The sequence below is a fragment of the Leucoraja erinacea genome, chromosome 9, assembly GCF_028641065.1.
Source record: "Leucoraja erinacea ecotype New England chromosome 9, Leri_hhj_1, whole genome shotgun sequence".
Taxonomy (NCBI): Eukaryota; Metazoa; Chordata; class Chondrichthyes; order Rajiformes; family Rajidae; genus Leucoraja; species Leucoraja erinaceus.
Genome location: NC_073385.1, coordinates 1,094,965 through 1,121,214, shown reverse-complemented (window position 1 = coordinate 1,121,214; position 26,250 = coordinate 1,094,965). Strand labels below are relative to the sequence as shown.

General features: G+C 42.8%; 1 protein-coding gene across 1 annotated transcript in view; it reads right to left on the bottom strand.

Moving 5' to 3' along the window:
- Positions 1 to 26,250, bottom strand: part of LOC129700578 (ras and Rab interactor 3-like) — a 91,958-nt gene that overhangs the window by 4,041 nt on the left and 61,667 nt on the right. Inside the window, 7 exon segments of the mRNA XM_055641196.1 lie at positions 5,652 to 5,702; positions 5,705 to 5,755; positions 5,757 to 5,818; positions 9,076 to 9,207; positions 21,297 to 21,605; positions 24,304 to 25,057; positions 25,059 to 25,711. Of these exon segments, the coding sequence (XP_055497171.1) occupies positions 5,652 to 5,702; positions 5,705 to 5,755; positions 5,757 to 5,818; positions 9,076 to 9,207; positions 21,297 to 21,605; positions 24,304 to 25,057; positions 25,059 to 25,711 (2,012 nt within the window).

The window sequence follows — 26,250 nt, the reverse complement described above, 5'->3', positions numbered from 1 at the left end:
ACAGCGCGGAAACAGTCCCTTGGGCCCACCGAGCCCGCGCCGACCAGCGATCCCCGCACATTGGCCCTACCCTACACACACACACTAGGGTAGGTTTATAGAAACATAGAAATTAGAAAATAGGTGCAGGAGTAGGCCATTCGGCCCTTCGAGCCTGCACCGCCATTCAATATGATCATGGCTGATCATCCAACTCAGTATCCTGTACCTGCCTTCTCTCCATACCCCCTGATCCCCTTAGCCACAAGGGCCACATCTAACTCCCTCTTAAATATAGCCAATGAACTGGCCTCGACTACCCTCTGCGGCAGAGAGTTCCAGAGATTCACCACTCTCTGTGTGAAAAAAGTTCTTCTCATCTCGGTTTTAAAGGATTTCCCCCTTATCCTTAAGCTGTGACCCCTTGTCCTGGACTTCCCCAACATCGGGAACAATCTTCCTGCATCTAGCCTATCCAACCCCTTAAGAATTTTGTAAGTTTCTATAAGATCGCCTCTCAATCTCCTAAATTCTAGAGAGTATAAACCAAGTCTATCCAGTCTTTCTTCATAAGACAGTCCTGACATCCCAGGAATCAGTCTGGTGAACCTTCCCTGTACTCCCTCTATGGGAATAATGTCCTTCCTCAGATTTGGAGACCAAAACTGTACGCAATACTCCAGGTGTGGTCTCACCAAGACCCTGTACAACTGCAGTAGAACCTCCCTGCTCCTATACTCAAATCCTTTTGCAATGAAAGCTAACATACCATTCGCTTTCTTTACTGCCTGCTGCACCTGCATGCCTACCTTCAATGACTGGTGTACCATGACACCCAGGTCTCGCTGCATCTCCACCTTTCCCAATCAGCCACCATTTAGATAATAGTCTGCTTTCCCGTTTTTGCCACCAAAATGGATAACCTCACATTTATCCACATTATACTGCATCTGCCAAACATTTGCCCACTCACCCAGCCTATCCAAGTCACCTTGCAGTCTCCTAGCATCCTCCTCACAGCTAACACTGCCCCCCAGCTTAGTGTCATCCGCAAACTTGGAGATATTGCCTTCAATTCCCTCATCCAGATCATTAATATATATTGTAAATAGCTGGGGTCCCAACACTGAGCCTTGCGGTACCCCCACTAGTCACTGCCTGCCATTGTGAAAAGGACCCGTTTACTCCTACTCTTTGCTTCCTGTTTGCCAGCCAGTTCTCTATCCACATCAATACTGAACCCCCAATGCCATTTATATTTATACCAAGCCAATTAACCGACAAACCTGTATGTCTTTGGGAGTGTGGGGGAAACCGAAGATCTCGGAGAAAACCCATGTGGTCACGGGGAGAACATACAAACTCCGCACACCCATAGTCGGGATTGAACTCAGGTCCCTGGCCCTTCAAACGCTGTAAGGCAGCAACTCTACCCCTGCACCACCATGTCGCCCTTTTATCTCAGCCCATTCTTAGCAAATTAGATAACTCCTACTCCTACTCAGTCCCTGATGGATATCTACACCTCCCGCTGCCTTAACAGGGCAAAGAATATCATCAAGGACAGCTCCCATCCTGCGTTTGGACTGTTCGACCTGCTGCCCTCTGGAAGGCGCTATAGGTGCATCAAATCCAGGACAAATAGACTCAGGAATAGTTGTTTTCCAAAAGTCATAACTACTCTTAATTCACACATGCACTGACTTCACAGCCCAACACCCGGACTTCCATCTATTATATCCACGTACTGAAATTTGGAACTGTAATGTGTATTGTAACTGTCATTTTTAATATTTTTAAAAACATTTTTTAACATTTAATATAATCTTTAAACATCTGCCTAAGAATACTGCCTATTCATCCTTCACCATTTATAGATATGTATATAGCGCCACAGAATTGTGCACCTATCCCCCCCCTCTCCCCTTTGTTTTGTTTTCTGTTTGTTGTTTTTTGTACTAAATTATATGTATGCACTGAGTACGAGCAGCTTTTAATCTCATTGTACATGTATAGTGACAATAAATGGCATATCTAAATATCTCGTCATCATCTTTTAGTACTCAGGCAAGACTGTTGCTATTCAGCTCAGACGAGATGTCTTTTCCCTCAGATAACATTGCATAAGTGGTTATGAGGTTAATTGAAAGAAGCTGGATGAATAAGCAACTACACTCTTGTATTTCTATTTCCTTATATTTCACATCCACAATTCCATTGCAACATCAGTTAAGCGTGAAGGTTTCCTTAAACAAAGTATTGTATATTCCCCTGGAGGCGGAGAAAGCTGTAAATTCATCTCAATCAAATTTGAAAGCATTTTTTTTACTCCTGCGGGATTTTGAACGATGTTTACATTTCCCCCTTCTCGCTAAAGTGAGGAAAAAGCACAAACATGGATTGAGGTGAGCAATTCTGTCCACACAAGTGCTAACTTGATAAGAAAGTTGGCCAAAACAGAGGAAAACATTTGCGAATGTTATGTTACAAATCATCTGGTTATTGTTGGTTTGGAAGGGCCTGCTGGTCCCACGGCTGTGATCAGAGTTTCCACAGAATCAATTGATACAATCAGCCTCATTTATTTTCCAGTTCCTGAGTGTGTTAAAGCTTCAGGCCTCAGAATGTGATTGCACTCAGCATATTTTCGTGATTAATAAACAGATTAAAACTCAAATTATAAGCAGCGTTTCATGACTGCGCACACTTTGTAGCCTGTAGGTGTGTACAAGGCAGCCGGTGACTTCAGACTTTGCTTCAGTTAATTCCACGAGATCTGGAACTAATTTTGGCTTTGCGGACTGCTCAACTTCCTGGGGAGGGAGGATATTAAGCAGGAAGCCCATGTGACAGGCATTCCCTCCCTCCACCACCCAACCCAGGTCATCCTACCAGTTCAGCTCCACTTTTCACATCGTATTCCTTCATCATCATCTCTGCCCCAGCAACATAGAAACATAGACAATAGGTGCAGGAGTAGGCCATTCGGCCCATCGAGCCAGCACCGCCACTCAATATGATCATGACTGATCATCGAAAACCGTTCCTGCTTTTTCCCCCATATCCCTTGATTCCGTTAGCCCTAAGAGCTGAATCTAACTCTTTCTTGGCCATTATGTGCTCCCCGCTTCCTTGGACAACTGTTGCCGGGTCCTGCTTTGTTCTGGCCTTTTCTCACCTCCAGTTCCCTCCCCTCTACTTTCAGTCTGAAGAAGGATCTCGACTCGAAATGCCAGCCATCCTTTATCTCCAGAGATGCTGCCTGACCCGCTGAGTTACTCCAGCACTTTGTGTCTATGACATGTTTCCCGGTCAGCTGCACTGCCTTGGGCAGTTGGGTTTATTATCATGTACAGTGAGGTACAGGTCTTGCTTGTGGCAGCATCGCAGGCACATAGACTCAGCCAACACACACAAACAAATGATACATAAATCACGCATAACATTTCCAAAGGAAGATAGACACAAAAAGCTGGAGTAATCCAGCGGGACAGGCAACATCTCTGGAGAGAAGGGATGGGTGACGATTCGGGTCGAGAGAGCAGACGGCCACAAAAACACTTTAGTGCAAAACTATAATTGAAAAACCAAGTCTATGGTAGTGTAAGTGGTAGCCGTAGTGTTCTGTTGCTGTGGGTTCAGGTTGTGCAGTTCCCTTCACGAACCAGATCGATGTGGGAAAGCTGCTGTCCCTCTACTTGGCAACGTGGGACTTCAGGTTTCCGCATCTCCTGGCTGAAAGGGTGAAGAGGGGTCCACTCCTGCCGTGTTTGGTGTTGAAGCTAGTGCCTTTCTCCAGGATCCTTCTTCAGACAAATCTGAGAGTCAGAGAAGGGTCTCGACCTGAAATGTCACCCATCCTTTTACTCCACAGACGCTGCCTGACCCACTTGAGTTACTCCAGCACTCTATGTCTATCTTCAGTATTAAGCAGCATCTGCAGTTGCTTTCTACACTGTCAAATCAGGAGAATGTCTCTGGACAAGTGTGTATTTAGAACTAAGATGAGGGGTGTCTGTTTTTTAATCAATGGGTTGTAAATCTTTGGAATCCTTTCCCCTGATGGGGGCTGAGTGCTCAGTCACTGTGCATGATGATGAAGGATGAGTTTGATTTATTTTTGGACATCGTGGTTTTGTGGATCACACAGGAGAGAGGATTTGATGCACAGAGTTGGAGTTATGCTTGATACACTGGATCAGCTGTGAACTATGGCACAGACTGGAGGCACTGGATGATCTACTCGGCTTATGTTTCTTATGATCTCATTGGAAATAACCTTGTTGCATATTAATGTATTTATGCAAAATATTTATCCTAATTAGTTTCCTTTCACAAACAGATAGTTTGCTGTGGTTCGAGCTCATTAAATGGTTGAAACTTGTTTGTTTCCAGGATACATTTTCGCTGATGATAGACACAAAAAGCTGGAGTAACTCAGTGGGACAGGCAGCATCTCTGGGGAGAAGGAATGGGTGACATTTCGGGTCGAGACCCATCTTCAGACCCTTCTGGTTTCTCCAGAGATGCTACCTGTCCTGCTGAGTTACTCCAGCTTTTTGTGTCTATCTTTGATCTGCAGTTCCTTCCTCCACATTTTCTGCTGATGCTGTCATTAAACTATTCATGCAAACGAAGGGATTTTTTAAATCCTCATTCTTGATTTGCTAATGTTGCCACATTGAGGAACAAGAAAACCAAATCCGTTTTGGTAAAACCAAGTGGTACGGCAGAGGGCAGTGGTCAGAATAGTACATGTTCATTTAAAGGAGGTATTCCTTAAAGGGATTTTGTTCACAGTATTATTTGCCATGTCCCCTTGATAACAGTCAGGAGAGCTGGCACAGAAAGAACTGAATCTTTTAAGAAATTATAAAGTCACTATTGAGGGCAGCACAATGACGCAGCAATAGAGTTGATGCCCCACAGCGCCAGAGGTTCAATCCTGACTACGGGTGCTATCTATACGGAGTTTGTACGTTCTCCCTGTGACTGTGGGGTTTTTTCTGGGTGCCACTGTTTACTTCCACATCCCAAAGACATGAAGGTTTGTTGGTTACGTGGATGCTGTCAATTGCCACCTGTGTGTCAGTTAGAACCAGTGTACTGGTGATCGCTGATCGGTGCAGTCTCAGTGGGCTTGTTTGTGTACGGGATACATTTTTGCTGATGCTGTATACGTCCGTTTCTATGCTGTATCTCTGAACTAAACTAAACTAAACTAAACTAAAGAATTGACAAGGACCAATAAGATTGTGCCTGAACGCAAGATCATGTCCTTTATTTTCCTGCACACTTCATTATTTGTGATGTTTTTGAACTGGAGGACATTGCAAAAGGCCCCGACCACGGATGAACACGGAGGGGAGGCTGGCTGGACTATGGTGCCATCCTCACCTTGGTGCCATTTATATTAGGTTGTGTCGTGGACTTTCTGTGTTTGTGCTTTTTTTTAAATCAATTTCAATTTTATTTTTAATATGTTTTATTATTTATTATTTATTTATTTATTTATTTTTTTAATTTTTTTTTTTTATGATACTGCCTGTAAGGGAAATTCATTTCGTTGTCTCAAATTGAGACAATGACAATAAATTTGAATACAATACAATACAATACAAATCTTACTTTGATGCTGGATTCGAGCTGCTTGCGTTCGCAATGACACTGACCTGCATTGATGACCGGGACAGTTGCTTCATGTTGAGAGTCCTCCTTCTCTCCCCCACTGGTGAATTGAATCCTGGACCTCATGACTGAGCTGGCGAGTAACAGCCTTGCTTATCAAAGTGTTTGATATGTTCCAAGGCTCCGTAGGTGGTAGTTAGATAATAATACCCTGAAACACAGCAAAATCCATCAACTCGCACCATGTGGACAATTGACCAATGCTTTTAAAAATAAAAATCAACATCTTTATTTTAATCATCACCTTCATTTCATGTTTCATATATTTTGTGTTTTTTTATGACTGATGGCAGATCAAGTTCCCTCCTGGGATAAATAAAGTTCTATTGTATCGTATCGTATCAACTTTATTCAGTCAAAATATATACAAAACACGAACTGTGTAAAAATTCTTCCGACATTCTTGGAGACTTACGTACATTCATTTGCCTTCCTTCACAAATGTCATTCTACCCGGCACCCTTGCCACTCACGTGGCCCCCTGGGGTGATATCCCTTCCCTCGTTTGAGGGCCATCTCCACCACACCCTGCCCCCTAGTGTGCAGCATTAGACCCTGGTTCTCCCACACAGAGCCTTGCCGTTGGCTGTGCGATGCATAGAATAATTGTGTTACGCTCCTGCCCGGTCCCTCAGGTCAGCTGGACAGCTGCTCCTGGAGGTACCGAGGTCTAGTCGGAAGCTCAGAGGGGATAGAGCCTTCTCTGTTGCTGCTCCGGCACTCTGGAACACCCTGCCGTTGCACATCAGACAGGCCCCCTCACTGTCCATCTTCAAATCCAGTGTTAAAACACATTTGTACTCCCTGGCGTTTGACCATGCCTGAGACTTTGCTTCTGTTTTTATTGTTTTTGATGTTTCTTTATTTTACATGTCTTTTCCTACTATTTCTTTTGATTGTTATTATTGGTGTGTATTAACTTTTTTGTCAATGATTAGTGATGTACAGCACTTTGTTGCAGCTATGTTTGTTTTTAAAGTGCTCTATAAATAAAATTATTATTATTATTATTATTATTACTTACCACTTGGATGTATTATTTAAAATATAGAGGTGCAATTAGTTTATCCTACTCCAAATCACCAGGTGTAGTCATTCCTGTTATTACATTGTTGCTCTAATCATACTAAATTTTAATGTAATGTTCTAGGATCTCCCAAGGCTAGTTTACTTCCTGTCTTTTTGAGATTCTCTAAATACCTGACTTATCTTTTTGGAGCTCTGTGGGCACAGCAGTAGAGTTGTTGCCTTTCAGCACCAGAGACCTGGGTTTGATCCTGGCTATCGGTACTGCCTGTACGGCACTTGTACTCTCCCAGTCACCTGCAGCATTGAGTTCCACAGGTTCACCACCATCTGGTGAAGAAATACATCCTCGCCTCCATTTTGAAGGTATGTTCTAGACTCTCCCATTACGGGAAACATCCTTTCCACATCCACTCTACTAAGGCTTTTCATTATCCGATAGGTTTCAAAAGAGATCCCCTCTCATCGTTCTAAATCCCAAGCCAGAGTCTTCAAATGCTCTTCACATGTTAACCCCATCATTCCCAAGATTATTCGATCAAAGGGAACAATGAAATCCTTACTTGCAGAGGCACAACAGATATGTAAACATAGCACACCATCGATACCATTATAAACAATAAAAATAAGTTCATTCTATGAAAACGAATTAACAATAATAATGCAAAGACAAAAAACAATGCCCCCAAATCCTTAGTACAATCAAGGCAGTTTGAAGTTTAGTTGGAGTTTAGATGTTTTTTTAATAAAGTTGTCGATGCAAGGAACTGCAGATATTGGTTAACAGAAAAAGACACAAAGTGCTGGAGTAACACAGCGGGTCGGGCAGCATCTCTTAAGTTGCACGTTACTCGGATTTTCTAGACCATCGATTTTCAACATCACTGCAGGCATGGATGCCACTTTTAAGAAGAAACTGCAGATGCTGGAAAATCGAAGGTAGACAAAAATGCTGGAGAAACTCAGCGAATGAGGCAGCATCTATGGAGCGAAGGAAATAGGCAACGTGTCGGGTCCTCTGTGCATTGCACAGCGAGAGGCAGCTGCTGATGATCTTTCTGCTGAAAGAATTCTTAAGGGATTGGACAGGCTAGATGCAGGAAAAATGTTCCCGATGTTGGGGGAGTCCAGGACCAGGGGTCACAGTTTAAGAATAAAAGGTAGGCCATTTAGGACTAATGAGGAAAAACCTTATCACCCAGAGAGTTGTGAATCTGCTGAATTCTCTTCCACATAAGGCAGTGGAGGCCAATTCACTGGATGTATTCACGAGAGAGTTAGATATAGCTCTCAGGCCTAAAGGAATCAAGGGATATGGGGAGAAAGCAGGAACGGGGTACTGATTTTGGATGATCAGCCACGACCATATTGAATGGCGGTGCTGGCTCGAAGGGCCGAAGGGCCGAATGGCCTACTCCTACACCTATTTTCTATGGTTCTATGTTTCTATGATCTGTGATGGGGGACATGTAGGGAATGCAGTTAATCATGGTACGTGAAGGGGGTGGGGTCGATAAGTCGGAGCAAAACGGGAATAAAAACCATGCCTCGTGAGGTATAATCCTTATTTTAATTTATTCCGTTAAAAACATGGTCAAGGCAGTGGTTCTATACACTGGAAAAGAAACCTGGTCATTCTGCAGACGTTTGCAGTTTGGAAAGGAAATGACAGGACACAGTTCAGAGCGCGCACTGTTTATTTCACTCACATTGACGGACAAAGAGGAGGAGATTTGAGTCCTCCAGGTACAGAGTGAAAGCGCGATGCGATGAAGCTGTCATTTAGCTGAATGCAAGGTCTCAAGCTCCAGAAAACATGGTTGGTGTGTCAAATTTAAAGATCCACACCTGTTCAAAGTCAGGGACAGGTACATGGATTGCAAAGGTTCAGAAGGATATGGACTAAATGCAGGCAGGTGGGACTAGAGTAGATGGGGCATCTTGGTCAGCATGGGCAAATTGGGCTGAAGGGCCTGTTCCTGGGCTCTATGACTCTACGAATGAACCATTAAGAATGGTACCATCAGCCTCACACAGCCCTAGTACAGACATGGGTTCTTAAAGTGGATCCAAATCTACAATTGATGGGAAGAAATTGCATAATCATTATCAAAAAGCAAATAATCTTGAAGATCTGATAAATGATAGCTGCTGCTTGACCTGATGTGTTACCCCAGCACTTTGTGTCTTTTTTTGTAAACCAGAATCTGCGGTTCCTTTTGTCTACAACTTTTTATTTTCATAAACCAATGAAAAATAAGTAATAGGAGAAGTTATTGCAGATAAATGTATGGAGGGAAATTTGAATTGAGTTTACTTAGCCTGCGTTTTTAGTAATCTCCGTTAGAGGGCTTGAGGCAGTTTGTACAAGAGCATTCCTACCTTCTCCTAAATGTAATGAAGGATCCAGTAACTCCATCATATATTCCACGTCCAGAAGTAGCGATGTCAAGTTGCTCCTCGCCAGCACGTACATTAACACAGGGAGAAAGTCATCTGCCCCATAAGACTTCGCTAAAACAGAAGCGGAATTGGAAATTGAGTTAGCACCTTCCACATCCCCACAAAGTTGTCACTAGATTTCTTCAGGAAGGATTAATGTTCAGAAATATCCTGATATCTTTCAGACCTACTTCATGTTCCTTGGATTTATATTTTGAACATTTTTTTACACACAAAAAACAGAACCTTGGGAATCATTTCAAATGCACATACTCAACAACTTGTTAGAAACTTGTTTAAATAGGATTTCCATACCATTGTCACTTTTCCCCCCAATTGTGCACCTGACATCACCCATGCAGAATTTTCTCATCAGAAGCGGTGAATCTTTCAAACATAGACACAATAAGCTGGAGTAACTCAGCAGGACAGGCCGCATCTATGGTGAGCAGGAATGGGTGATGTTTCGGGTCGGGACACTTCTGGGCCGCTGGACGTCTCTAGGCACCCGAAACATCACCCATTCCTTCTCGCCAGAGACGCTGCCTGTCCCGCTGAGTTACTCCAGGTTTTTGTGTCCATGTTTGTGTCTATGTTTTGTGTCTAACTTCTGTATAAACCAGCATCCGCAGTTCCTTCCTGCACAGACATTCCTACATGTTTAATGACTTATTTGTATATAAGTTACCTACAGTATTAGTTATATCAGCTTGTAAATAAATTATAGATGTGAATCCAGAAGATACGCAGGGTATTTCCCTAAATCTCCACCTGGTTTGCTGTGATTTGTTGCAGCAAAATCACCAGATCCATGATCTGACAGAAGTATTTACAAACTATTCCAACTAGGATAGCTCTCTTGAGTCCGAGGGTGGTGAATCTGTGGAATTCTTTACAACTGTGAAGGCTGTGGAGGCAAAATGGCCTAATTCTGTTCCTATCACTTATGACCTTATTATATGATGAATACATGAAATGTTATGCTTTGTTCCATCATAGGTGATTTTTAATCTCAACAAACCGTGATTTCCATTTTATTTGCGTGGATTATAACTCCATCAGATAAATGTGTTAAATAAAATGTATTTTAAATGAGAACATTTAATTATTTTGTTCATATTTCAGCACCTAAATCGTATGTTCCAATTTATACATGGTGCTCTGTTAAGTGTTCAAAGCATTAGCTGAATTTTTGCTTTTTCATAAGTTCAAGAAGCAGAATTAGGCTATTTGGCCCATCGGGTCTCATCTGCCATTCAATCATGGCTGATCTATCTTTCCCTCGCAACCAAAATTCCCCTGCCTTCACCCCAAACCCCTGAGACCAAATCAAGAATCTCCCCACCTTAAAAATACCCATTGACCTCCTCCACAGCTCTGTGGCTGAAAATGAATACCCATTGACTTGGCCTCCTGCACAGGGTCGTCTGTGGCATTGCGTAATTCCAAATCAATTAATTCTACTTAGAGGGAGTGCTGCAATATTCCTGGGATGTCATTCAATGTGCTTGATTTTTCAACTAGTATTATCCCATCACTGTCATTGGATGTCAAGCATCCACCTGACCTGTAGTGGTGGCAGATCCCAACAAATGTTGGCTCCTAAACAAGTTCTTTATCCCTGAGGGTAGTTGAGGCCAGTTCATTGGCTATATTTAAGAGGGAGTTAGATGTGGCCCTAAAACCTATGGTTGGACACCAAAATTGCTGGTGCAGGCTCGAGGGCGGGCCTACTCCTGCAGCAGCATCTATGGAGCGAAGGAAATCCTTCAGGCGACAACTAGTTTATCCCATCACTGCTGATGTCAAGTTTGTAGTGGTGGCAGATCCAGCAATTTTGTGTAAACTTTCGGCCCGAAACGTTAAAACCTATTTACCTTCGCTCCGGGTAGCAGCATCTATGCTGCACCCGCTGAGTTTCTCCAGCATTTTTGTGTACCGGCCCGATCGCCTATTCCATAGCATCTGCAGTCTGAGTTTCTCCAGCATTTTTGTGTACTTTCGGCCGAAACGTCGCCTATTTCCTTCGCTCCATAGATGCTGCTGCACCCGCTGAGTTTCTCCAGCATTTTTGTGTACCTTCGATTTTCCAGCATCTGCAGTTCCTCCTTGAACATCCTAAAACCTATACTGTGACCATTCTACAAAATCCATTTCCTGATGTCACCACAGTTAGGGAGTTGTACACACCATGGCCTTGCTCACAGAATGATAGATCCAGTCCTTGTCTCTTGTCTTTTGGTAGGGACATGCATAGGACTTAACGTTTACCCAATTTTGGAGGGACTCATTAAATAGGCACACACTTACATGTATGTACTTAATATATTAGGCATCATCTGTTTCTTAAGTACTAAATGATTGATTTGGTATTGAAAAATGTTCCTATTCTAATTTTTATATTCATAAGTTCTAAGAGGAGAATTAGGCCATTCGGCCCATCAAGTCTACTCCGCCTTTCAAAAACTGCTGATCTATCTTTCCCTCTTAACCCCATTCTCCTGCCTTCTCCCCATAACTGCTGACAACTGTACAAATCAAGAATCTATCAATATCCACCTTTTAAAAAACCCTCTTCTACGAAAGAGAAAACTTCATATTCCCAAGTGTACAAAACACAAGTAGGAAAATTGCAGATGCTAATTTAGTTTTAAAATAGAGACATTGAACAAGTGTTTTTGATGAATGCCTCATGTAATGGTTCCTGGATTAATTTCTACTCTGTTTTATTCAGCATTGTGTGGTTAAAAACCTCAGGAGAATATTACTTGCAACTCATAACAAAGGGGTACAAGGTCAACTAATTATTCGTAAAAGCTGGATACATTTGGAAAACAGAACTGCTTAATGATATGCCTCCAAGTTATTGTCTACAGTCAGAAATAGAACTCTTTTCAAATTAGTTCACTAGGAAGTCTTTAGGGTTCAGTATTACTGGGCTTGGAAATAAGCAAACCCACGTCCCTTATGCTCAGTAGAATCTCCCTAGTTTTCTGCTGATGTGAATCTTCATAGTATTTTAATGCCTTCACAGATTGGTCTGGAACTGTAATCATGAATGTGTGTGCTAAACTCACTGATGTTTCAAAAAGCAATGATGGATGATTCATTGGAAAAGAGTGCATTAATTTGATGTGGGATGCAAAAATAGGCATTGCACAAATGAGCCAATTCCCTCAATTCCTGTCTGGTATGGAAATCTCCTGAAGGCTGTACTTAGCATAAAAATAGAATTTAATTAAACTTGTACCAAGATTCTTAAGTAGTTAAACAGCGAAATTACAAAACCAAGACAGCAAATCCTTAAGGTTATTTTTCAATTCAATTCAATTCAATTCAACTTTAATGTCATTGCACAAATACGAGTATGGGTACAACGAAATGCAGTTTAGCGTCAGTCCGTAGTATAGTGCAATATAGAAATAAAAATAAAAATACAGAATAATCAAACAATAATCGAACAATGTGGACGGAGAGACTGGAGAAATCTATTGTCGGGACTCCGAGTTCAGCAATGTGATGGTATTATTGTAGAAGCTCCTGTACTACCTCCCTAATGGGAGGCGGTATTTTGACCAGACTCTCCAGAAAACAAGATTATCAAAGCAGACATGAAGTGAAACATGAGCTGTGGTTCATTAATGCATGTCCAAGTCCACTCAAGTACCAGCCAAGTTTGAATACACTATTGTGTATGGTCAAATTGAAATTGCCAGCTAAATTATATGTTTTTGAAGTGTGATTGTTGGGGCAACTGTGGTAGAGTTGTTGGTTTACAGTGCCAGAGACCCAGGTTCGATCCTGACGACGGCTGCTGTCTGTGTGGAGTTTGTACGTTATCCAGGTGACCATGTGGGTTTTCTCCAGGTACTCCCACATTCCAATGAAATGCAGGTTTGTAGGTTAATTGGGTTTGGTAAAAACATTGCTCCTAACTGGGATAACATAGAACCAGTGTGGGTGACGATTGGTCGGCATGCAGTCCGTGGGTCACTAATGTATCTGTTTCAGCCATTACACTGGGCAACATATTCCAGGCATCTCATAATGTTATATACTTCTAGCAGGCCTTCCTGCAACCTTTGGGGTTCCAGAGAAAACGGAAAATGATTCCGTTTAACCTCTCCCTGGGGCTAATACCTCATAATCCAGTCCGATAAACATCCTCGACACCCTTTCCAAAGTCTCCACATCTATCTAAGTAATGGGGTGACCAGAACTGTACACAATACTCCATAAGCAGCCTAACCAAAATCCTATAAAACTACAATGATGATTGGCTATCCTTCATTATCTCTGAACTAAGATAATCCAAGGCAACACCTGTTTTCATAAGTTCATAAATTCTAGGAGCAGAGTTAGGCCATTCGGCCCATCAAGTCTCCTTCGCCATTCAATCATGGCTGATCAATCTTTCCTTCTCAACCCCATTCACCTGCCTTCTCTCCAGAACCCCTGACACCCTCACTAATCAAGTAGGGGTATCTATTGTATTGAGCTTCTGATGCTATTTCCTACCAGGTATTCTATCAGCGATGGGCTAAAGTTATTGATTAAAGAGAATCGTTTTCTAATGCATCGTAAATAAAGACAGAAATGTGATAAATTTCTCACAAAACATAAGTGACAGTGGAGAGTCGGGTTACGGGTGACTCTGGTCATTTGTGAATGGAAATATTAATCCACTCTGATCACTACTCCCAATAAATCCATGAGATATTACACTTGATACACATTAAATAAAAATGATCCGCTTATAGGCCATTCTCACGGGGCGACTTGACGCAAGATGTAACCAGAGTGAAGTGGGCGTGGTCTAGCACGATATCACACGATATAACGGGGGGTAGATAAAGAGTTCCCACGGTACTCGGCATTTCTGTTATTTGTGCGAGTGACTTGTCCGTCTCCCGAGCTTTCCCGTTAAATCTTGAATGACCATTGTAAACTGTCAAGTGTAATTAAATCATCACGTGGCACAAATGCTGGGGGGGAGAGAGAGAAATGAGGGGAGACGTATATACACACACAAAGCAGAGTTTTACTGTGTATGCGGGAGACACAGATGGACTGAGCACAGTACCTCGGTCTTACTGTGTGTGGGAGAGGGGGAGAAAGAGACGTACACTCACAGAGGCAGAGTCTCTCAGCCTGTGTGAGAGGGAGGGAGGGAGAGAGAGAGAGAGGCACACACAAGGTGGATGTGAAATCTCACCTGCCTGTTTCAGTGACAGACACCCGCCGCCAGTAAATGAAGATACCCCCATCTGTCTCCCCCTCCTCTCCCTCGACTCCCCCACCTTTCCTTCCCAACTCCAGTCCTGTCCCGACCCCCTGGGAAACTGAAGGGAGCAACAATTAACTGCTGCCTGCCCACTGAGTTAAAGAGTTCCCACGGTAGTAAGACGATGTTAGTTGCGCCCAAGTTTAAATTTCCAACGTGTGTTTCAGAGTAAAGAGTCAGCGCAGAATCCTTGATAATCAAAAACTGTCTGAATCAGCAAGTTAGACACAAAAACTCAGCGGGCCAAGCAGCATCTCTGGAGAAAAGGAATAGATTCCATTTTTGGTCAGGACCCTTCTTCGGGATGATTGTAGGGGGGAACTGGAAGCAAGAAAAGACCGGGACAAATCAGGGCCAACAACAGATGACCTCAGCAGTTGATGTCCATATGCGGATGCAAATCTTTATTTTTTAAATTCAATCCCACAGAAGACAATTTTTACTCACCTTCTGTCCCCTCTGTCCAGCTTCCGGGTTCACCGTTCGCACGAGTTCCCACGGTAACTGCAAGAGTCATTACGGATATCGCACTGGCCACTACGTGCATATAATGTTGCAATGTTCAACCACAAGTGTACAAGTCACTCTTGGAGAAATTCAAGCTTGTTTGAATTTTCTCCCGAGTCACCAAGTTACACGAGTACCTGCCGTTAGCGCCACGGTGGTCCACGAATGCCGTACGGTTATCGCACGAGGTTCCCACGATGTTCAACTCTGGTTAACTCTTGCGTCAAGTCGCCCCGTGAGAAAGGGGTTTAAGAGCAACAGTTACACATTACTTGGAAATTGGTCATTCAACTTGATCTGTTTACTCTCTATTACAGCATGTGCATCTAATCATGTTTACTCAAACTCTTTATCTTTCATTTCAATTGATTCAATTTAATATGAAATAGTGACAGTTTCTGACTCGATCAGTGACCCCAGAAGTGAACTCCACAGTGAGGTGAATCAGACACCTCTCTAGCTTATGGTAGGAAGCATAACAGTGAAACATAGAAACATAGTTAGGTGCAGGAGTAGTTCGGCCCTTCGACCTCACCGCCACTATGATCATGGCTGATCATCCAACTCTATCCCGTACCTGCCTTCTCAATTGATCCCCTTAGCACAAGGGCCACATCTAATATGAAAACTATCAACTACCCTGAGAGAGTTCCAGAAATTTCACCACTCTCTGTGTAAAAAAGTTCTTCTCATCTCGAAAGGATTTCATCCTTAAGCTCAGTGACCCCAGAAGTGAACTCCACAGTGAGGTGAATCAGACACCCTCTCTAGCTTATGGTAGGAAGCCTGATAACAGAGGGGACATCCCATGAAGCTGTTCTTTGGTCTGGTGGTGCACTCTGTATCTTCTGCCTGATGGGAGCAGGGAGGAGAAGGAATTACTAGGGTTGATAGTGTTGGTTGATTTTCGGAGGCAGCATGAAGTGTAGATGGAGTCCCTCTTTAGTCAGAGGGTGGTGAGTCTGTGGAATTCTTTGCTACAGACGGCTGTGGAGGCCAAGTCAGTGGATATATTTAAGGCAGAGATAGTTATATTTTTGATTAGTACGGGTGTCAGAAGTTGTGGGGAGAAAGCAGGGAATGGGGTTAGGAGGGAGAGATAGATCAGCCATGATTGAATGATGGAGTAGACTTGATGGGCCAAATGGCCTAATTCTGCTCCTATCATTTATGATCTTATGAGTCCAGTCTGTGGCACCACAATCTCTTGCAATCTCGGGCAGAGCTGTTCCCCAACCAAGCTGTGAAGCAACCCGGCAGTCTGCTTTCTATGGTGTATCTATAAAAGTTTGTAAGAGCCACTGGAGTCATACAAGTCAAGTAACCATAGGGCAAGACAGACCCAAGGTGAAAAAACACAAGTGCTTGAGACACCACAAAAGTGTTACGAGTTCTTTCTCCCTTCATCTCCCTCTCTGTCTTTCTATTCTTCTCTTCTCCTTTTCCAATTTCCATAAAACCCATTTCTCTGGGCTAGTCAAGCTGTTAGTGAGCCCTTTGAAACTTTCCTTGCCCGAGTTCCCATCTGTTTTCCATTGCGATATTTCCCCTATTATATTCCAGGATGTATCTGTATTAGGGCCAGTATAGACGATAGCTTCAGAAGCCATAAAAGGAGAGAGAAAGGGGTGAAAAGAACTATATAAACCAAGCTTCGTACACCTACTTGAATAACAAACCTCTGGCAAAGAATGGTGAACAATAATTCACAGCGGCATCCTGCTAACATTCATGCATTGCTCAACTTTTTCCACTCAAAGTTTCCCTGATTTATTGTGCGATCGGGAACATTTTCAGCCTTGGTTCTTGCTGTTATACATCAGTACAAAAGGGATCCCACATCAATGACAATTTTCTCTTTGTTGTGGGATGCCTGGTTGATCTTCAGAAGAGGAATGGAAAAGATGGATTTAATCTTAATAATGCCTGCTTTTCATACGAACAATAGGGCCTCTTGTGCCCCAGTCTAATACATTTTATAAAGAAATACAATTCCTCCTTTACTTGCATATTAGAGCCACAGAGCCATAAAACTATACAACACAGGAACAAGCTCTTTGGCCCAACTTGTTTACACCAATCAAGTTGCCTAACTAAGCTGACCCCACTTGTCTGTGCCGGGCCAATTTACCTCTAAACCTTTAACCATATAACCATATAACAATTACAGCACAGAAACAGGCCATCTCGACCCTTCTAGTCCGTGCCGAACACAAATTCTCCCCTAGTCCCATATACCTGCGCTCAGACCATAACCCTCCATTCCCTTCCCGTCCATATAACTATCCAATTTATTTTTAAATGATAAAAACGAACCTGCCTCCACCACCTTCACTGGAAGCTCATTCCACACAGCTACCACTCTCTGAGTAAAGAAGTTCCCCCTCATGTTACCCCTAAACTTCAGTCCCTTAATTCTCAAGTCATGTCCCCTTGTTTGAATCTTCCCTACTCTCAGTGGGAAAAGCTTATCCACATCAACTCTGTCTATCCCTCTCATCATTTTAAAAACCTCTATCAATTCCCCCCTTAACCTTCTGTGCTCCAAAGAATAAAGCCCTAACTTGTTCAACCTTTCTCTGTAACTTGGTTGCTGAAACCCAGGCAACATTCTAGTAAATCTCCTCTGTACTCTCTCTATTTTGTTGACTTTCCGTTCCATATTCTTGCAATGTTAATGTGTTGCAAAGGAAAAATAAAGTATGTTTTATGTTGATCAACATTTTCACAAAGCCATTTCTTCACGGGATGCTGTGGATTTTGCACGATTGACAGCGGTTCCGTGCAGCCACATCACGTAAGGTTGATTTCCTGCGCTACATCTGATCTACTGCAAACACATGTATGATGACGTTCAATACAAGTCAAAACTCTGATCTATGCAGCACACAGCTGAAAAGTGAAGTGCAACACTTGTTTATACCTATCATTTATTTTCCCTGTTAATCCTTGGATATCCTTTCAAAACAGTGATGCTTTGGAAGATTTAGGAACATCTTTTCCCACTAGTGTGATATAGTTCATGTCATAGGAATAGAATGAGGCCATTCGGCCCATTGACTATTCCACCATTCAATCATGGCTAATCTATCTTTCCTTTTCAATCATTATCCTGCCTTCTCCCTGTAATCTTTGACATCCTAATTAATCAAGAACCTGTTCATCTCCACTTTAAAGGCATTTCACAAAACCCCAGACTGCAGGGACTATTTGAGGCCTGGAGTATATTGTATGGGAGGGGTGACCTGAATGGGTTTTCTCCAGATGCTCTGGTTTCATCCCACACTCCAAAGACCTACAGGTTTGTAGGTTAACTGGGTTGTTAAAGATTGTAAATTGTCCCTAGTGTGTGTAGGATAGAGGTGTGTGGAGCTCACTGGTCGGCCTGGACTTGGTAACCCGAAAGGACCCGTTTCCACACTGTATCTCTAAACTAAAAAACAAAACTTCAACCCTTTAGAAAGACAGTGTAATAAACAATGGAGAATAAGGAAACAGGAAAGGTGTGAAATAAATATTGCGTTTCTGCTTTTACAGTGTCTAAAAATAGGAGTTGACCAGAAACAAATGTAGTAAGGAAATTAAATAATTCATGCCATCTTTAAAATAAAGCTTCAGAATCTTTTAACTGTTTAACATTAGTGCATAGAATGCCAACGTATTGCTTTCAGTTTCACTGCCTCATAATGATGTGGAGATCCAGGTGAGATCGGTTAAACAGAGTGGAAACAAACAATAGTCATGATGATTGGGGTTTTTTTCAAACAGGAAAACTAATGAGTGGGGTCATTTGTGGCTTGATTGTGGGGATTCCAGCTGTTTGAGATCTGTTTTCCAGAGGTGGTGTTTTGTTTTAAACAAAGGAGAGTCCATGGCGTTTGTGAGTTTTATATAACAGTGTGTTTTTTGCACTCTGTTGCCATATATGAACGAGGCACTTGAAATTAAAAAAAATGCAGATTCCGCAAATCAGAAATAAAAGCAGAACAGGCTGGAAATACTCAGTCGTTCAGGCGGCAACTGTGTATAAGTGTACAAACAATTCAATGTTCACAATATAGTAGCTTCATTGATGAAACGGCCTGCTGGGTGAAGTCTGTAGAAACATAGAAATTAGGTGCAGGAGTAGGCCATTCGGCCCTTCGAGCCTGCACCGCCATTCAATATGATCATGGCTGATCATCCAACTCAGTATCCCGTACCTGCCTTCTCCCCATACCCCCTGATCCCCTTAGCCACAAGAGCCACATCTAACTCCCTCTTAAATACAGCCAATGAACTGGCCTCGACTACCCTCTGCGGCAGAGAGTTCCAGAGATTCACCACTCTCCGTGTGAAAAAAGTTCTTCTCATCTCGGTTTTAAAGGATTTCCCCCTTATCCTTAAGCTGTGACCCCTTGTCCTGGACTTCCCCAACATCGGGAGCAATCTTCCTGCATCTAGCCTGTCCAACCCCTTAAGAATTTTGTAAGTTTCAATAAGATCCCCTCTCAATCTCCTAAATTCTAGAGAGTATAAACCAAGTCTATCCAGTCTTTCTTCATAAGACAGTCCTGACATCCCAGGAATCAGTCTGGTGAATCTTCTCTGTACTCCCTCTATGGCAATAATGTCCTTCCTCAGATTTGGAGACCAAAACTGTACGCAATACTCCAGGTGTGGTCTCACCAAGACCCTGTACAACTGCAGTAGAACCTCCCTGCTCCTATACTCAAATCCTTTTTGTAGGGTGACCTTAGGCTTCCCATTGCCTTTTGTATCTTATTCCCATTCTGACCTATCTGTCTGTTGCTTCTAGCACTGTACAAGGCCCAGATGCTAGCTGGAGGAACAGCACCACATCTGGGCACATTGCAGGCTTTTAGAGTCTAATTAATTCTCCAACTTTAGATAACTCATTTTTTCTGTCCATATCAGAACTGGCCATTTTTGGAGCGTCATATCTTGTGGTAGAAGACAGGGAGCGCTAGAGTAGCTCAGCAGTTCAGGCAGCATCTCAGGAGAACATGGATAAGGCAACATTTTAGGGTCTGAACCCTTCTTCAGATTGAAGAAGGAACTGATCAGTCTGAAGAAAGGTCCTGACCCGAAACATTGCCTATTCATGTTCTTCATAAGTTACAGGAGCAGAATTAAGCCATTCGGCCCATCATGTCTACTCTGCCATTTAATGATGGCTGATCTATCTTTCCCTCCCAACCCCCATTCCCCCGCCTTCTCCCCATAACCCCTGACACACATACTAATCGAGAATCTATCAATTTTGACCTTATAGATATCCATTGACTTGGCCCTCACTGTCTTCTGTGGAATTCCACAGATTCACCACCCTCTGACTCAAGAATGACTTCTGAGATGCTGCCTGATCTGCTGAGCTAGTCCAGCACTCTGGGCCTTCTTTTATAAACCAGTTCCTTGCTTCTTCACATGTTGTGATATTGGCTTAGTGGTTTGCTCACCATTAGTGAAGCCATTTTTATCCTCTCTCCCAAATGCTATGAAGAATAACTGACCAAATTTTCCTTTCGACAGCTGCCTGACCAGTAGAAAAACTCCAGAACGTTCGGTTTTTATATTGCAACTATCATGAAGTTAAAGGTTGACTGTTAACCAATCAAAATCATATGGGCTATTTCCAACTTCATCACCTTGGGAACAAAGTGATGGAGCTGATCCACTCTGTACTCCCAAAGGCATTGAGATATTGAGCATGAACTAGGCCCTTCGGCCCACCTAGTCCCTACTGACCATGAAGCACCTGTTTACACTAATCCTGCACTCATCCCATTTTATACTCCCACATTTCCATCAACATCCCCCTGGATTCTCACACTCACCTACACACTAGATGCAAGTTACCGTGGCCAATTAACCAACCAACCTGCACACCCTTAGGTTGGCCACTGTTTTTTGCATCTAGCACTGTAAATGGCACCACATTTGTAGAAGGAAATGGTGGCATCCAGAAGAGACCAATGCAGTCACAGAGAGAACATGGAAACTCCGCACAGGGAGCACCTGAGGTAAGGAGTTGACCAGCTCTGCTGGTTGCAGCCTCTAGGTTATTCAGTAGACTCTGTCCATCTCTCCAATGTCAAATTGTGATATTGAAAATAACCAGTGCAATCTGTATCCACCAATATAAGTCAGAGTGACACGGTGTGCAAACAGGCCCTATGGTCCAACTTGCCAACACGTCTCATCTACACCAGTCCCACTTGTGTGCATTTGGCCCATATCCCTCTAAACATGTCCTGGTCAAAAAAGATGCCAATGTCATTAACAAACCAGTCAAATGCATCTTTCACTATCTTTCACCAGCTAATCTAAAGCAAATCTTACAGAAACGTAGAATTGCGAAAGTTCTTACCATTATTTCCAGCTGCCATGGACTCATAAATCATTTTGCAGAACTTGAGCAGGTAGGTGACCTTCTTGTCTGGGGAGTAGGTCTGGTGCATGATGCTGAGCTTCTGCTGGATCTTCTCCAGGACACTCATTTCTGGCACACTGGTGGTCACACCCAAATCGGTGGTCGTTGTATTCAGCACTATCTGCTGATTTTCTTTCAGAAGCTTCAGATCGCCATTTTTGGAATGAATCTCTTGTAACTGGGTATTGATGTTGTCCATCAGGGGTTTCAGAACACATTTACACAATGCTGCTTCCACAACGGCCTCTGAAATGGACAAGATGGGTTTTCTTTAGAGAGGCAATGTGCACTGTCCAATTATGAAAGATTTAATACATTATATGTAACATATCTCCAGGATTCTCACACTCACCTACACACCAGATACAAGCTAGTGGCTAATTAACCTGCAAACCTGCACACAGGTTAGTAGATTAATTGGCCCCTGTAAGTTGCATCTATTACTGTGAATAGCATTTGCATCATTTGTGTGGAAATAAACCGTAGCATCCAGAAAAGACCAATGCAGCCATAGAGGGAACATGCAAACTCCACATGGGCAGCACCGGAGGTCAGGAGTTGACCTGCTCCACTGGTTGAAACCTCTGAGGTTATTCATTGACCTCTGACCATCTCTCCAATGTCAGATTGTGATATTGAAAATAACCTGTGCAATTTATATCCACCGATATAGCCCATAGAGTCATACAGTGTGGAAACTGGCACTAAAGAGTTGTCTTTAGACAGGCAATGTGCACCGTTCAATGGTAAAAGATTTACTATCATCAGTACATTATATCTAACACATTTCCCTGACACATTATATTTTGATAGCAACTATTTTCCTCTGGCCATAGAACAATTCCCCTTCATAATAATTGGCAGCTTTCCAGAATTTAGTTGAAATAAGACACAAAAGCTGGAGTAACTCAGCGGGACAGGCAGCATCTCTGGAGAGAAGGAATGGGTGACATTTCAGGTCGAGACCCTTCTTCAGACTATAAATTATTTAGGTTTATAAATTGTAAAATGGGAACGGGCTGTGTGTTTTTAGAAATAATAGGCATCATTTTAGTTTTTTTTTACTAATCCTGCAATGAGACTTCTAGGCCATATATATATTTGGCTTTTCAAGTTGTTGTTGAAAGACTAAAGATACATTTTGATTGCAGCTTAACTTCCATGATCATATGCCTACAGGACACTTCAGTATGAAATGTCCAATGCAAGGCTATGTTTATTGGAAATACAATGTTCAGTTTCCCCACTTGTTAAATGCTACTGAGGTTCTGGAAGAAATGAGGAGGGAAGTCAGAAGATTAAGTCTCAATTTATTTATTCAGATAGACCCAAATAATAATGCTTTAGAAATTATAAAGTCAGGAGTGGATTGAAATTTATAAGATTATGAAAGACTAAATTGTATTTCTATGAAACAGTGGCACAGTGGTAGAGTTGCTGCCTTATGGTGCTTTCAGCCCCAGATATGCCAATGTCATTAACAAACCAGTTAAATGCATCTTTCACTATCGGTCCACCAGCTAATCTCAAGGAGCCCCATGACAAGTAGGTGAAGTGCAGAAGACCCGGGGCTAGCGGTGGTTTGACAGATTTCGAGGTATGTTTTCTTGTTATACTGAAACAGATTTACTGTAGGACAGTTTTGTCTGTAGAAGACCAATAGACAGACTTTTAAAATCAAAACCCCAATTGAGAAACAACGACAAATCTCTTCTGTATATCTCTTGGTCAACTATTGCCACTTCTTCATTTGTTACTTTTCAACTTAACTTCACATTTTTGGAAAGTAGCAACTTATAAGCAAGAAATTCTTGCGAAATAACTTTAAAATGAAAGACTGCTCTGGTGCAGAAATACCGTCCACACTACTGAGGCCATCTTCTGTAATCCATGACTTAACCCCAGTATCTGTTAATATTCTTTTTTTTAATTCTTATTCATTGGCAGGATGTAGCCATTGCTAGCTAAGCATGAATACTACTGAACTGGGTGGTGTGCTGGGCTGTTTCAAAGGTTTAGTTTAGCTTAGTTTGGTTTAGTTTAGTTTGGTTTATTGTCACATGTACCGAGGTACAGTGAAAAGATTTCTTGTTTTTGTGCTAGCCATTCAGCGGAAAGGCTACACATGCCGTACTGATACAGGATAAAGGGAATAACGGTTATTTAGTGGAAGATAAAGGCCAGTAAAGTCCTATTAAGGATAGCCCGAGGTAGATGGAAGCTCAGGACCGCTCTTTAGTTGGTGATATAATGATTCAGTTGCCTGATAATAGTTGGGAAGAGACTATCGCTGAATCTGGAGGCATACGTTTTCACACTTCTGTACCTCCCGCCTGATGGGAGAGGGGAGAAAACTCAACTATAGGTGGCTTTGGAGTTACATTTAGATACGAATGCTAAGATTTCCTTTCCTGAAGGACATTAGTAGTATCAGATCGGTTTTACAACAATCCACTAGTTTCATGATTGTCATTATCAATGTTAACTTTATATTCCTGATATATTTAATTGATAATTTTAAATTTACCAACATGTGGAAGTCAAATTCCATATCACCAGATCATTCTTTTTTGCTCGCGACCACCCATATAACCATATAACAATTACAGCACGGAAACAGGCCATCTCGACCCTTCTAGTCCGTGCCGAACACATAATCTCCCCTAGTCCCATATACCTGCACTCAGACCATAACCCTCCATTCCCTTCCCGTCCATATAACTATCCAATTTATTTTTAAATGATAAAAACGAACCTGCCTCCACCACCCTCACTGGAAGCTCATTCCACACACCTACCACTCTCTGAGTAAAGACACCCAATTGCTGTATTCTAAAATTGACTTGACTTTCATTAAAATTCCCCTTTAATTCCCCTTTAATTCATGCAGGGGACATGCTAGATTTCCGCCTGAGATATTAGAAAGAGTAAAGTCAATCATCACCTAGTTTATCTTCAGACTGATACGATGAATCCATAATTACGGTCAGCTCTGTGCTTTGTAACAAGTAGCTTTTGAGCTGTGTCATCATCTGTCGTATCTCCTGCAGCATTTCTGTGCTTGCCGTCTGATTGCTCATCATTTCCAGAGTGTAGGCTCGATAATCTTGGATCAACTGACCAAAGTAGGACCCCTTCTCCTGAGCAAGTTCTGTTATTTTCCTCAGAACCTTTCTGTCCCTGGAACGGAAGGCATTCAAAACGTTGGTCAGTGCCATGATGGACAACCTGTTCCTCGCCTTGCCCAGCATCATCGAGTGACGTTGCTTCTTCAGTTGCGGCGGGGTATTCGCCGAATCCACCTCTTCCTCGGTGCTGCTGGTTGAATAAGAGTCTACTTCTGCAATGGGGCTGAGGACAGAACTGTCAGGAGAGTACAGGGACACATCAGCAAGTTTCAGCTCGTTCAGGTTCCATGGTTCAACCGATCTGCTGTCAGCACTAGTTAAGCTTTGGGTTGAGGTGTCTGAAGCATCTTCTGACAAATCTTTCACCGTCTCTAACTTGGGCCTCATTGGCGTTTTGCTGTCCTCAGCTGCGACAGTGTCTCCTTGTCCAGCTTCTTTCCTGGCAGTTTTCTTCCTCCTGGGAGGAGCAATGGGCGCTGACTGGCACAGTAGTTTCTGATGCTCAGTGCTGGGTCCAATAGGGGTGCAGTTACTGATACCATCAACATTAGTGGTTTCCTCACTCACCAACCATGTTCTGCTCACTCGCCATGCAACTTTGATCTGATAGCTCGTCACTCTGCGTGTTACCATTGCTGTGTACCGGCTCCTCTTCCTTGTGGCCTGTAGTGTCTGTGAGCAGCTTCTCTGAAGGCCGGCGCCTTGGTGGGACTGGCGGCAAGTGGTCGGGGTGGTGCATTTTAACGCCCTCTGCCCCCACTTCCACGTCTTTCCCCCCGACTATCGGCTCGGCCAAACTCTCTTGCTTCTTTGCGATGCAAACTTCTGCATTTTTCTCGGGCTCCCCACCCTGCGGCGACTGGCTATTCTCCCAGCATATGTTGGACATCGCAGCGGCTACCTCTGATGGCTTTGGACGGGGAGGCAGGGGTGGAGGTCTCCTCACTTTGAGATCCCTGTTACTCGTTGGGCTTGAGCCTTGCTCTGGAGGTGGCACAGATGAAGGGGCAGCGCTGCAGTATTCTTTTATAAACACAGGATTGACAAACCACAACTTGTCATTTCCTGCTGACAGTTCAATCTCACATGAGCATGTACTTTTGTCAGCGGCCAAATGTAGAGCAGCTGCCGAGTTATGAGTCTGCCGATTAAAAATGTTCAAGTCCTTCGAATCTTTCAAATTCCTTTCACGATGCCCTCTGTTTATATAAGAAGTCCAGAAATCTAAAGCAGGGAGAAGAATGAGAAGTGAGATTGTACACGCAGAAGGACATATTACAATAAGTACTGATTAAATAGTGTTGCCGTTCTATTGTCTATACGCAGTTATCAATTTCATTTACATTTTTCACTGCTTGCATCTATGCAAACCTAAACACCTCACTGATATTCATTGCACTCAGATTTCAAATCTCTGTTGAACCTCAACACATGGGACTGATGTTGGCAGAGTTGGAGTGTGAGTAGTTTGTGTGTGGGGGGGGGAGATTGCAACCTTCACGTGGTCCGCCCTGTTTCGACGAATGCAATCAACCGGGCGTGCACAATCAAACAAGATCAAACAGAACAAGTTGTCCTACAACTTTAGGCTGTGCACACTATATGCAAGATGAAGAACCAGCTTGTGCAATTTTCAATTTCCCATCTCATCAGGAAGAGTAAAACAACTAGTGCACCATGAATTTGGCACAGGGATCTCTAAATTCAATTTTCACATTAGTGGCACGGTGGCGCAGTGGTAGAGTTGTTACCTTACAGCGCCA